The sequence below is a fragment of the Malaclemys terrapin genome, chromosome 3, assembly GCF_027887155.1.
Source record: "Malaclemys terrapin pileata isolate rMalTer1 chromosome 3, rMalTer1.hap1, whole genome shotgun sequence".
Lineage (NCBI taxonomy): Eukaryota > Metazoa > Chordata > Testudines > Emydidae > Malaclemys > Malaclemys terrapin.
The window spans coordinates 150,018,030-150,031,656 of NC_071507.1; the positions used below are offsets into that span (position 1 = coordinate 150,018,030).

General features: G+C 41.9%; 1 protein-coding gene across 1 annotated transcript in view; it reads left to right on the plus strand.

Annotated features, from left to right (window-relative positions):
- Positions 1 to 13,627, plus strand: part of COL12A1 (collagen type XII alpha 1 chain) — a 136,896-nt gene that overhangs the window by 111,697 nt on the left and 11,572 nt on the right. The window contains 7 exon segments of the mRNA XM_054024531.1: positions 217 to 303; positions 3,460 to 3,513; positions 4,150 to 4,245; positions 5,786 to 5,839; positions 7,047 to 7,100; positions 8,017 to 8,070; positions 9,087 to 9,158. Of these exon segments, the coding sequence (XP_053880506.1) occupies positions 217 to 303; positions 3,460 to 3,513; positions 4,150 to 4,245; positions 5,786 to 5,839; positions 7,047 to 7,100; positions 8,017 to 8,070; positions 9,087 to 9,158 (471 nt within the window).

The following is a 13,627-nucleotide window of genomic DNA, read 5'->3' on the forward strand; positions in this document are numbered from 1 at the left end:
TCCTAGAGGAAATAAACTAATAACAAATCTGAAAAACACAGTAGGAAATCTTGGAAATTACTATTTTTCTGTTGAACTCTGTTATACTTCAAAATAGAGTTTCTTCTTCTTAGGTTATGGAGATTATTTTTGTTATTGCTGTGGGGGGAAAAAAACACCACCGGCTAATACCTTCCTTTTAAAGAGAGTGTGTGATGATTGTGCTTGAATTTTCAGAGGGATGAAGCAAAATGCCCAGCTCTTCCAAATGCTTGTACATGTACACAAGACAGCGTGGGACCCCCAGGACCTCCTGGACCTGCTGTAAGGAGCTATTAGTACAGAGCAATTGTCTGGTTTTCTAAACTTAGGGGGGGTGTTTCTCAAAATAAGGAAAGACAGTAATGGCAGAAATCAAAGAAGCATTTCCATAATGCTCTGTTAATGCACCTCAATCTGGACCTCACAGAACCTTGCATTTGATCTCCTGGTGTTCTTTTACTACATGGAAATGTCAGCTGTGCTCATGAGTGCCATACTATGTGGTGGTTTTTGTCAAATGTACAAACATCAACAAGGAAGAAAGTCGGGATCACCAGATCCATGTCACCATTTAAATCAGCCTGTTCTCCTTTTTTCTGAGTTTAAAACACAAGTCAGATTCTACAACTGTTATCTGTTCTGAGTAGTATGTTACTTCTCAAGTAGTCCCACTGAAGTTGATATGTTTACCTGTGGAGTAAGACACTACTCAACGAGGAGTAGTAAGGGAGACAGAACCTGGTCCAACAAAAGGCAAATCTTCACTTTGCACTTACAAGTATCTATAGAGAATATATGGTGGCTCAGTTAGAGAGAGAGAATTTACCTTTGTGAGTCGGAGGGGAATGTCATAACACAGGAGCAATACAGTTGTCTTCAAGGCCTGGGTGCTCACTTATTAGGTCATCTTTTAGCCATGTATTATGCACGATAGGAGGTGAAGTAGATTCTTAGGCCCAGATTTGTAAAGGTATTTAGGCTTGGCTGTGTTCAGTGTTGCAGTGCCTAACAGCTTTAGAAGCATGAGTCTCATTTTCAAAAGGGATTTAGGCATTTAAGAGCCAAAATCATATTGACAATCAATGGCATTTTGGCTCCTAAGTGCCTGAATCCCTTTTGAAAATGAGGCTTAGGCTCCTAATTCACTGCAATGCTGAGCACAGCAAACGTAAAAACCTTTAAAAATCTGGGCATTAGTGCCATTTAATTTTACTCTGCATTGGCCTTTTCCTCACTGGTGGTGATGTAGAGGAGCTTTGTACTGCTCTGCAGTGAGGATCCTTGGAACCTCCCTGCAGGATGGGCAAAAGCAAATGAGCAGCTGATGCAAGTGAGTTCACTATACTTCTTTCCCAAACAGCCTTCTTCCGATCCCTGAGTCATTCTCTCTGCAATGGGCCTGCAGAGGTTACTGCAACCCTGTGGCCACACTTAGTCCCTCAGAACTTCTGAAGGAAGAGGGGAAATGCTGCCCCCCCTTGTAATCAATGGGAGTTTTGCCACTGATTTAAATGGAGTCAGGATTTTATCCAAGAGAGGGATTCTTTACTTTGTTGAGGAAAGAAGTTGGTAATCTTTTTGCGGATGGGGAGATCAATGAAAGGGCTGTGTGTGAAGGATTATCTTCAGGCCCATGGCCCTTTCTTCTCTCATTTTGAAGTTATCAGCCTAGAATGCTGTATTAGGAATTCTAAGATCCTCCCAGCTGCTCATCAGTCAGCTAGAGAGAACACATCCAATTGACTTCAAGGAGTTCAGTGCTCCCAGACTCCATCCCAGGGCTCAGGGGTGGCCTATTATAAGCATTACATGGCTGCGTTTAAGGAGAGGACTTGTAGCCTTTGTGTCTGCAGGGCTGGGATGGGCAGTACAGCTCCAGTCAGTTATGTCATTACTCTCAAAGAAGAATATAAGCAAAGGTTCACTATAACTAGAGGTACAGTTTGCACTGTGCAGTGCATTAAACATACAGTTCCCCCTTCTCTATAAAATGGAGTTCTGCTATGTCTGAAATCACTCTGAGTAAGGTCCACTATGCAGTACGGTTGATTTCTTAACTAGTAAAAGCATGAGGTTGGATTATCACATTTACAAGTCAGTGTGGGATTTGATCCAGGACTGTGGTAAATTCACATTCTGACTTTATTGAGCTCTAAATTCGATTGTTGGAATTGCACCTGCTTTGTGTGAGTCAGAGACTAAGATAGGAGCTCCCTTCTTTATTTTTTTATTTACATTTTCTCCAAATAACTATGGTGGTGGTGTTATTTGAATTTCATTAAGAAACATGGATACCTGTCATAAGAACGGCCATATTGGGTCAGACCAAAGGTCCATCTAGCCCAGTATCCTGTCTTCTGACAGTGGCCAATGCCAGGTGCCCCAGAGGGAATGAACAGAGCAGGTAATCATCAAGTGATCCATCTCCTATCACCCTATCCCAGCTTCTGGCATATAGAGGCTAGGGACATCATCTCTGCCCATCCTGGCTAATAGCCATTGATGGACCTATCCTCCATGAACTTATCTAGTTCTTTTTTGAATCCTGTCTCTCTGGCCCTAGAGAAATTTTGGCCCTTTCAAATAATCTTTCAGTGATCTTTGAGATTAGTTTTGAAAGTAAACCGTAGTCTCTCAAAAGGACCAAAGGTTGAAATAAGCTTCTTTTAAGATGCACTGTGCTCCACTGAGCAGAGCTGGCAGGAGCTGATTCCATAGTCACAGAGTTCAACCTGGTATCCTGAGAGGGATCCAGACCTCATGGCTGCCATGGAGTGATTGCTTCCCCTGAGTCCGTGATTGCCCACTGAGTCTTCAGGGATGATGCCAGAGAGGCCCTGTGCATGCTCAGAACATTGAGCATTGCGTTGCAGAGAGCCTTGAAGGGACTGTATGGTCAAAACAGTAATCCCAGGTAACAAACAGCTTCAAATGGAGCTGTCAGTTGGGACAGGAGAATGGGCCATTCCACCTCTTTGAGGGCAATGAGGAAGGGCAACACAGAAACCCTCTCCTACACCCAACCTTCTTTGTCTCACATTAGTTCTCCTCACTCCTTCAGAAGCTGGTCCTCAGGGGTTACTGCAATTCCCGGTCTGTAGTATTTCTATGATCCCCACATGGAGACAGATGGGGCTCATAGTCCACAAAGTGCTGCTTGGAAAGCATAAATTCCCTGTTTCCTGAGCATCAACATGGGTCCTCTAGACCAATGAGGCTGTTGCTGATTTGGGGCCTGATGCAGCTCTTACTCCTGCATTAGTGCTTCTTTGAACACCAAGCATGTCAAGATCTGTTCATATCAGAACTTTGTTCTTGCTTGAAACCTTGACTCAACTGGTCAGTTTTATCATGGGGATGGATAATTTGCACCTGTACAAGTTATCTTCTCCTTCCCCTACTGTGTATATTTATTTTCTTTTCAAATGTCTATTTTAGGGTGGTCCAGGCACTAAGGGGCCTAGAGGTGAAAGGGGTTTGACTGGACCTGCTGTAAGTATCTCTCTGGAATGCATTTCTAAGTTTATATGCACACCACATGAAATTTTGGATGTTAAAGTCCACAGTAAGCTAATATCTCCAAGTATCCAAGTTTAAGGGTTTTGTAAGTAGGGCTAAATCTGGATGTTATTTATATAGAAGAATTTTGGGAAGCAGGATGTGTATCTGGTCTGTGTTTCCTAGGATCCTGTTGTTCTCTGCTTTTTGCATAGGGGAGCCAGATCATGGGTGTCAGTGGTAGGAGCCATGGAAAGTTGGGAATGCCAACTCTGCCTCATGGTTTCCCTTCTGTGGGGAGGCACTAGGGGGTCAGAGGAGGCAGGGAGTCACTCTCTGGGGCACTCTCCTCTCCAGAAGTCGTGGATATCTATATCTCTATTCATGCTGCCAAATGCATATAGTTTCTTGGCTTGATCCTATGGTCCTTACTAGGGTAGCAGCATCAACCCTTCTGTGTATAATGGTGGAAGCACGGCTTGAATAAGGACTTGCAAGTTCAAATGTTATTCAAGTATCAACTAACCCCATGCTGCTGGCCTATCCCACGTGCATGTCCATACAAATCCTCTAGATGCAACTCTAGGAAGAAACCATGGTCTAATATCTTTTTAAATTTTGTGTTTTAAGGGGCCACCTGGTCTTCCTGGTGAGGCAGGTCCACCGGGTCCTCAGGGTCCATCAGGTCCACAAGGGATCAATGGACTTTCAATTCCAGGAGAACCAGTGAGTAATCATTCTGTATCTGTGAGTGAAACTGTGTAGAGACAGAGAACTGACCATCAAGTTTTGTCATTTCTTCTTGCCCTGCAGCTCAGAAGTTGGTTGCCTTTAAAATGTCACATTGTTTTACCCTGAGTGTTACATGTACTACACTCTTGGGGATTATATATGAAGTGGTGTGTGGTGTGTTGCACTGGTTTGTTTTATTGCTTTTCTATACACTGTCTAGACCTTCAGACTCTAAGACTCAAATTTTCAAAGTTGGATGTTGAGAAGTTAAGCACCTGAAGTCACAGCTAAGCTTTTTCACAGATTTATGCACATCTGCAGTGATTTATATATCTAGCTTCTTTCTTTAGGTAACTAAATCAGCAGTTAGAAGTGTAAAGCAGATAATGGGTGCCTAAATTTAGGCATCCAAGTTTTAAAGCTTGGCCTTATGTTCTTTTGGTGCTTTGTTGGCGCTGTTCCTTTCTTGTATACAGCTATGCATGCTGACAGCACTATGTAAATTAGTAAGTGTCAACTTCTGATTTAATTTACATTAATGAACATCTAAAGTAACTCCATTAACATCAGTCGACTTTCCCTAGATTCACACTGGTCAGAGAGCAGAATATAGCCCTAAGAGATCACACAGCATCCTGACACTACTACTGCCAACTCTTGGTCACTTCAGTATGTAGCCAGAGAAGATCTTATTCTGTCTTAACTTGCTGTTTCCTATGAGAGTATATTAGGGATATCTGGAATGTTGTAACGATCTATATGGCTAAGTATTATTCCTGATTAGGAATAATTAGCAAAGTTGGCTTCTAACTGGAAAACACACTTTACATTCAATAGGCAATTCATCTTCTCTGTCTGATAGATTTATAAGTGGCCTAATTCAAAATAAAAAAACAAAAAGACACAATGGTAGAAATTAGATCCACATTCCCTTTAGGAAAGGACCAAATGGAAGGTCAATATATGGTTTTCATGTATGCTTGAAGGAAAAACTTCATCAGGATGGCCTATGGATGCCAAACAGCATGGAAGGCTAAATGCATTCCTTGTGTTTGTGGAATGTGATAAATATTTTTATTTTGTCCCAGGCAATTTGAAAGACTTTGAAGTATGAAAACACCAAAGAAACATATTGCTTGGAACTTGTCATTGATGAAATTATTTTCAGTAACAAAATTTTGTAATGTCACCCTGAGGGCTTGTCTTCACTTCCAGAGTAAGTCGACCTAAGCTACACTACTCCAGCTATGTGAATAACGTAGCTAGAGTCCACATAGCATAGGTCGACTTACCCCTGTGTCTTCACTGTGCTGCGCCGATGGGAGATGCTCTCCGGTTGACATCCCTTACTCTTCTCAGAGAGGTGGAGTACCAGAGTCGACCAGAGAACACTCTGCTGTCGATTTAGCAGGTCTTCACTAGACCTGCTAAATCAACCCCTGCTGTATCGATTGAAGCAGCATCAATCTTCCCCGTGAAGACTAGCCCTGAGTCATGTAATTGTATTCCTAATACCAATTTGTGATGATTATAGGGTCGCCAAGGAATGAAAGGTGATGCTGGAGAACCAGGGCTACCAGGCCGATCAGTAAGTTAATTTTTTATGTCATTGGCCTCTACAGCGATGCGTGGACACTTTTCGTACAACTCTCAGTGTTGTGAATAGAACTTTTTTGCTCCCTGTATATTGCAAAGGATATGTGCTGGTTAACATTAGCAATCTGAATTATAGGGAATATGAAACCATTTAAAATGTGAATAAGACAAAATAAATAAATAGAGAAATCAATGTTAAATTCAGCTTGTTTGCAGTTGTACATATATGTAAGGGCAATGATTCCATGTTGAATATGGGATTAAGTTTAGAAGAGGAGAACAACTAAGAATGCATAGAATAATCAAACATCAAGAACACGTCTATTGTCTTTTTCAGGGATTTGTTTTCAGGGGGAGTTTTGGGACTGTGGCTTGTTTTGACAGCTGTGGACCATATGTATACTGTTGATATATGAGCCTCAATCTGCCCATGCGTTTACATAAATAGGAACCCTTTGTGTAAATTGAGGATAGTATACAGCCTATACTATTTGTATTATCTGAAACACTCACCCAGGCAGTAGAAAATGCCTGGAATGGACTAGAAGACATCTCTAATTCCTGTAATTCTGGACCTGACCCTGCAAGGTGCTGAGGCCCTGGGAGGTCCTCAGTTCCCATTAAGCCCTCTGTAACTACCTTCAGTGTTCCTTCTTGACACAGAAGCTACAATACTAAGAAAGAAAGAATATAAAATGTGCAGGATGTGGAAGCAGCTCATTATAAAATAAGACAGGCGGAGACTAGTGGGAATGGATAAAGGGGGTAATAAAGAGAAGCTGCAACTCATGCCCTTCACAACCACCGAATTGATAGAAGATTGTCTTATAACCAGAGTTTAGTACCAAGTGTTTAATAACTAGTCAACATCAGTAAGCCATGGCTGAAGAGACTTTAAAAAAAGATCTATATTCTGGTTATAGGATTGAAAATGTAAGGAACATTTTTTTAAGGGAAGTAAGAAAAAATGTGATAAATAATAAAGTTCATTGCATTGTTAAAATACAGCTGGTCTCTGCCAAGGGTTTATTTTACTTTTTTATATATGTTGTCAAAAAGCCATATCAGAATAATCTGGAAGTTAAAACATGTGTGTGTCTGTATGTATGCATGTATATAAATATATATATAGGAATGTTTAGTACAGCACAAGTACGTGTTCTGTCTTGTGTGAATGTCTCATTATTTTTTTCCCATAGGGAACCCCAGGTTTGACTGGCCCACCTGGCCCAGTGGGACCACCAGGTGACAGGGTAAGGTCTCTTCAGTCTACAGTGTTAAGGCACAAGCCATGCTCCATTCTGTAGCACACGAAACTCCAGCACCGCTTTCTGTTCTTCAGCTTCTTCCTTTTTTAGAAACAAGTCCTCTGCCCAGAGTCCAGCGAGACTCAGGAAAGATGCTTGGTGGGGACCGGGAAGATTGTGGGGAGGAAATCTTAACCCATGGGCCATAAAACAGCCACAGAACTTTTGCAGAGGCTACTCAAATTCACTGACTGGATTGGGCTCTATGACTCCTATGCAGAGAGAATGAGAGATCCACTGAGCAGGGCTCCTCTGACCCTGCTAATATCCCTGTCCCCTCCCACATTCTGTCTGCTGTTGTTAGGGAGCCCCATGGAATGGCATGTCCACAACATGGAGGATGTGCATGTACAGAAACTACTGTTAAGGCAGGATTTGTCCCTTTATGCTTGACCTCTGATCACTGGGAGTTAACAGCCAGTTAAGAGAACTGCTGTGTTAGGCTGTTTAGATCGGACTTCTCAAGACCATTCAGAAGCTGCTTCCTTTATCATTTTAGAAGCTTATTCTTCTTTATGATTGAGCTCATCAGTCACTTTGGGCTGAGCCTCCAATTCCACCTTTGGGAAGGAGGCAGCAGATTTCTAATCGTTATATGGCTGGGTTTGAGAGACAGACACTCCACCCTCAGTGCGTCAGTAGCCTGAGGCTCTTTTAATTTGGGTAAAACTGTGTCAATGAGATATTTAACTGGCCATAGCAATGGTGCATATTTAAATAACTGACACATTAAATTATACATACATATCAGCATTAATTATGAATAGCACCATTATACATAGCTTTAAGGACCACTAGTTTTAAATGAAGATTGCTGCAGCCTGTCCTTATTAATCTGTAAATATTTTCATTTTTGGAATAGGGTTTCACAGGAAAAGATGGTGCCACAGGACCCAGAGGCCCACCTGGATCAGCGGTAAATATTATACCCCAGCATAGAATGAACCAAGAGAGATAACCCCAAAAGGAGAGAATTCCACTGTGCTGGTTTTGAACTCCATCAAATGAATCCTTTATCATATTTGAAAAAACATATCAAATGAACATTATGATGTTGAAAACTATTAGAAAGGGAAGAAGTTGTTTAAAATTTGCAAACTCTTAATTTAAAAAATGATACACAGAACTACTAGGGCTTGATTCTGTTTTCATAGTGGTGTTACTCAATTGACTTTCATGAACTTTACTTATTCCTTAATTACTGTTGGATTAGAAAACAATATAGAGAAACTGGATCAGGTAATTATAGACCCAATAATTATGAAAAATTATCACTTCAGGACAAGTAGAAGAATATTTGAGTAGTCATGACTAATGAAAAATGTTGAACTTTATAGCACATATTCGTGGCTGTATTGGACAATATGCTGGTCTTTCAAATCTATATAAAAATCACTGAAGTGAATGTTGTGGACTCATGGTCATGACTTCTGCACAAATCACAGAACTACAATAGGGCCAAATCATGTAACCTTTTTTCAGGAAACCCTGAATAAAAACAAAACCTAAGGCACCTGGGTGCTTTTGAAAATACCACTAGGTGCCTATCTGCATCTTTAAGCACCTAAATGCCATTGCAATTCTGGCTCTATGTTAGGGATAAGAATAATTTTCTCTTAAATGTGCTATTCACTTGCGTATATTGGGTGCATCGACACTGCAAACAAAAACCCACGGCAATGCGTCTCAGAGCCTGTGTCAACTAAAAATAGCAGTGTAGATATTCCCCCTTGGGCTGGAGCTTGGGCTCAGAAACCCACCCCATGAGCCCGAGTCAGTTGACCCAAGCTCAGAGACTGGCTGCCATAGTTTTTTGTTTGTTTGTTTGTTTTGTACAGTGTAGATGTACCCATTGTGGCAGATTTCAGAACCAGTTACACTCAGCCGCTAACGTTGTTTCTTAGCATTCCTTTGTATGTCTTTCTGTTTTAGGGCACTCCAGGAGTTCCAGGAGTAGCAGGTCCAAGTGGAAAACCAGGGAAACCAGGAGATCGTGGGCCACAAGTGAGAGAATGATTTATATTTACAGTATTAGTTGTAACATATTCTGGCTGCAGATAAATATGTGACTTACCCTGGCTTTAAAATATTTGTCTCATGTATGTTCATGAAAGCGGTAAATACATCGAAGCTGAGTTAAGGCCACAAACCTAATTTTTAAACAATTTCATTTTATAGTACATCTTTCTGTTCATTTTAATAGTTGGGGCTGGAAACTGTGGTTACTGGTTTTTACTAAAAAAAGCACGGTCTGTATGTGCCAAGACATATATTTCTACACTGTGTAAACATCAAGAGCTAGGTCAGCAGAATTACTGGAAATTGGTTTTTTTTTATAGTAAAGAGTGGTATAATGCTGAAGGTGGAAAATCTTTGATAATGTTATATGATCGCTGGTGGCTTGCAAATGTTTGTGATTTAACAACGTGATTTAAACATTATTTAAGTACTGTGGGCTCTACTGAGGCTTTGACAGGCACGGCCCCATATTGGAAGGGAGGGAGCAGAAGTTGCATGGTCCCAGGAAACATTTGAGCTGAATCAGCCAGAACAGGAGCTGTGATGTCTCTGAAAAGGTGCAGGATTCATTCCCTTGTGCCAGCCAGTTTGGAAAGGGGCAGAGTTCTCCATCCTCACAGAGTGTATAGTTCTTAGGCAGTGTGGTCTGGCGGAATGTGCACAGGCACGAAAAGTTAGGTGTTCGTGTATTCTAATCCTGGATCAGTCTTTGTGAGGCGTTGGGAAGTCACTTCAGCTTTCTTCTTCTGTAAAATGCAATTAATGCTACCTAACCTACCAGCTTGTTGGGAGGTTGTGAGGATTCATTAGTTTATCTGTCCAATGCTTTGAACAAATAAAGTGCTATTGTTATTTTTAGTTCTGCTATTGGTGCTAGCCACCCCTCCTCCTAACAGGCCAGGAGCACAAAAGCCAACGTTGTGTCTGTCCTTGTACAGGCACTCAAAAGAAAAGAGAGGCTATCTATGCCCTGACCCATGCAGGAATAATCTCAATCTAACCAAATCTGTATAAATTCAGAAAGTACAAGTACTGTTTAAGTACTTCTAAATGCTAATCATGCCATTTAAAAGTATAATTTGCTTCAAATTTCCCACTTTCTTGTGAAGTGACACTGCACGACATAGCATCTAGTGTTTCAAATGTTTTCAGAACAGATCACAGCAGGAATTCTGGCTTGTGCTTTGTGCAGATGTTTTGTGAGACTCATGGTAGACAGGATTTCGACATTTAAGTTTGTGTTTTGCATTAGAAGTGCCAAAGGTGCAGCCCAAGGGCCAAGTACAGCCTACAAAGTCCTGAAATGTAGTCCAGGCCTGCCCGGTATTTGTAACTGCAGGTCCAGGAGAGAACTGATCACCTGCCCGCTGCTGTTGGTGAACTCGAGGAGCAAATAACCTCTGTTCACATAGGACTAGATCTTGTCATTTTTGCTCCTGTTGAGTGGTATGTGGTAAGGTAACACTCAGTGTAAGTAAGAGTGGCGGGACCTGGCCCTTACCAGAGAAGATGCAAATATAATCAAATATTATGACCCTGTACCAAAAGTACACAAAGTTAAATGCAAATTATATGCAGCCCTCGGGCCCCTGGCAAATTGCCAGTGAGTGTTGACATCAGGGTTATGCATTTGGCCACCTCAATTTTAGCCAATAAATGTATTGCAGCTCTTACAAACATTGCAAATTCAAGTAGATCACAGAAGTTCCTTAACAGATTAGCATGGCTGTAAAAGGTTTTGTACCTCAGTGCACATTAGTACTAAATCAAGCTGTTCTCTGAAGGATTAATTGAATTTTCATAGATTTGCAAAGTTTCACCTTGATAATTTGCTAACAAGTACTCCCAAAAGAAAAGAAAGTGGGATTTTAGATCAGTAATAGACAAAAGGGTTGAATGAGAAGAAAAGAATCAGAGCACTATGGCATCTGTTAACTGTTAAGAATAAAGAAGTCATTTATGTTTTCTATATAGAACTGCAATGGAGAGATCCTTCCAGGAACCTAGCATGTTGTGGCTAGCCCTGTGACCCTCTTTAAAGGGGGTTGCACAGTATGTGTAATGGAACTCTGTTCAGGAGTAAATGCGGCCTCAGATTTTATTCACTTCGTGCAAGTCCTGTGGAGACAGCACATGAGTAGGGGAAGGTCTTCTGGAGAGAGCAATCAGGCCTGTTGTCTTTTAAAGTATATTTCTTGGCTTATCCTTTCTCAGCTGCAGAGTCTTCCCACAATTCCAGCCTTCACCCTACTGCTCAAAAAAATCCCAGATAAAGCAAAAGCTAACATTGCCTCTCAGTCACCCCAAGCATCCTCATCACAGGATGTCAACAAACTAGAATGGTGGCAGCAGCCGCTTTTTCTCAACATTCTGGCAAGCAGTTGGCTGAAGTGCACATTTTTCTCTGTTAAAAGAAAATAAAGTGAAATCTAAACAGAATGTCGCTAAGCTGGAAGAGGACACAAATGGACAGTGCTTCACTCAGTAATTGAAAAGGCAATTGTGTTGTTGAACGGGTAGTATTCTCAAACATCCCAATGGAAAATTAGTTTAGTGTTCAGGCAGGTCTGTTTTTAGTATTCAACTGTATTAATGACAACCCTTTGCATCATTTACAAATCAAAATCAGAGTATTTCCTTTGCAAGGTTGCAGATGTGAGACTCAGGCTCATTCAGCTTCAGTGAAGTTTTGAAAGTTGACTAATGCAGCTTCTTGTTAATGAGAAAGGAGAGAAAGGATCCATTTGCATTGGCGAGATTAATGCTTTTGATGTTTCTCAGCTATAGAAATTTTGCTGGCAATAAATATCTTCGAGGAATATCTTGCCTTTTGTATTGGAGCAACACTCTCCAACGAAGTCAATGGAAAGGTTATTGCTTAGAAACCAGTGATACTATATGCCCCTTTAAAAAGGCTTTTCAACCAGCTAACATGGCTTTTGGCTGATGTGAGCCTCGAGAAGTTTCTTTTTGTTTGGTCGGCCCTGCACTGCAAAAATATTTCCGCAAATGGCATGCAGCATATGAGCATTTGAAGTTTGCTTCAATTGGTTGCCCTCTTCTTTGTTTTCATGTTTTGTAAACACTCCAGCAAATGAGCTCTACGGAACAATTAATTTTAAGCAAACATTAGAGGATATGGTCACAAAGTGGCGAGGATAATTGACTAAAATGAATTTTTAATTCATGTGTACAGCCATTTAATCAGTGAACTAAGACATACTATGTGACAATGTGTCCAATCAAAGCAGCTTAAGAATGTTACAGATGAAGAAATATTTACAAAAATATATTCAGCAAATAGGTACCGGTATAAATAAATTCATTTCCGGAAAATGGCAACATGCTGACAATTCGCAAACAGAAAGAGAAACTAAATTCATTGAATAAAATTATTTGTGATGAATTCTGGTGGGATCTAGGTTAGGTGTTGCAATGGTGAGTGTCACGGAGCCTAACTTGTAGGCACCTAAGCCCTTGGCTACACTTGCAAGTTACAGTGCTGTAAAGCCTCCCCCAGCGCTGGAATTCACTCCCTGTCCACACTGGCAGGGCACTTGCAGCGCTGTCTCTCCCTGGGTACACCGCTGCAATTACTCCACCTCCCCGAGAAGCATAAGAGCTACAGCGGCGTAGCTACGACTCTCCCCTGTGAGTGTGTACCAGGAATCAACCTGCAGTGCTGTACTGATCACCTTGTCAAGTGGCCAGTCCTCTCCATTGTTGTGACCGGCTGCAGGAATGCAGAAGTTCCGGTTTCAAACTCGTACCACAGAGAAAAAGCAAACAGTTTGCTGTTTGCTTTGAGTGCGTGAATGAATGAGCAGGGGGCCGGGAGTTCGGAACTTGCAAAATAGAGTGCTGACACGCTCCAAAAAGCACTCTCTGTCCCCCCACACTCCCTGTCACACTCCACCCTCCCTCTTGTTTTGAAAAGCACGTTGCAGCCACATGAATGCTGGGATAGCTGCCCATAATGCACCGCTCCCAACACAGCTGCAAATGTTGCAAGTGTGGCCACGCCACTGCGCTGTCAGCTGTCAGTGTGGACAGACTGCAGCGCTTTCCCTACTCAGCTGTACGAAGACAGGTTTACCTCACAGCACTGTCCTGCTGCAAGTGTAGCCAAGGGCTAAGAAATCACAGGGACAACACTGTCATCCTCAAAGCCAAGTTAGGTGCCTAGGCTCCCTATACAACGAATGGGGAGAGACAGGCTCCTTAGATTGTGATCCACAAAAGCCAGAATGCTAGGTGCAGAGCCTCCTAAACTAGCCAATGGGAGATGCCAACCAGAGGGGTGTGGGCTAAGCCCTGCCCCGCTCAGAGATAAGCACCTAAGTCTGGGCTGCAGGGAGGTGCCTATCGCTTCTTGCTGTCCACGAATATGACCCTGGAATGAGGTGGCTTAGGCACCTTAGCAGCTTCTTGTGGGAATGAGTTAGGCCCCTGCT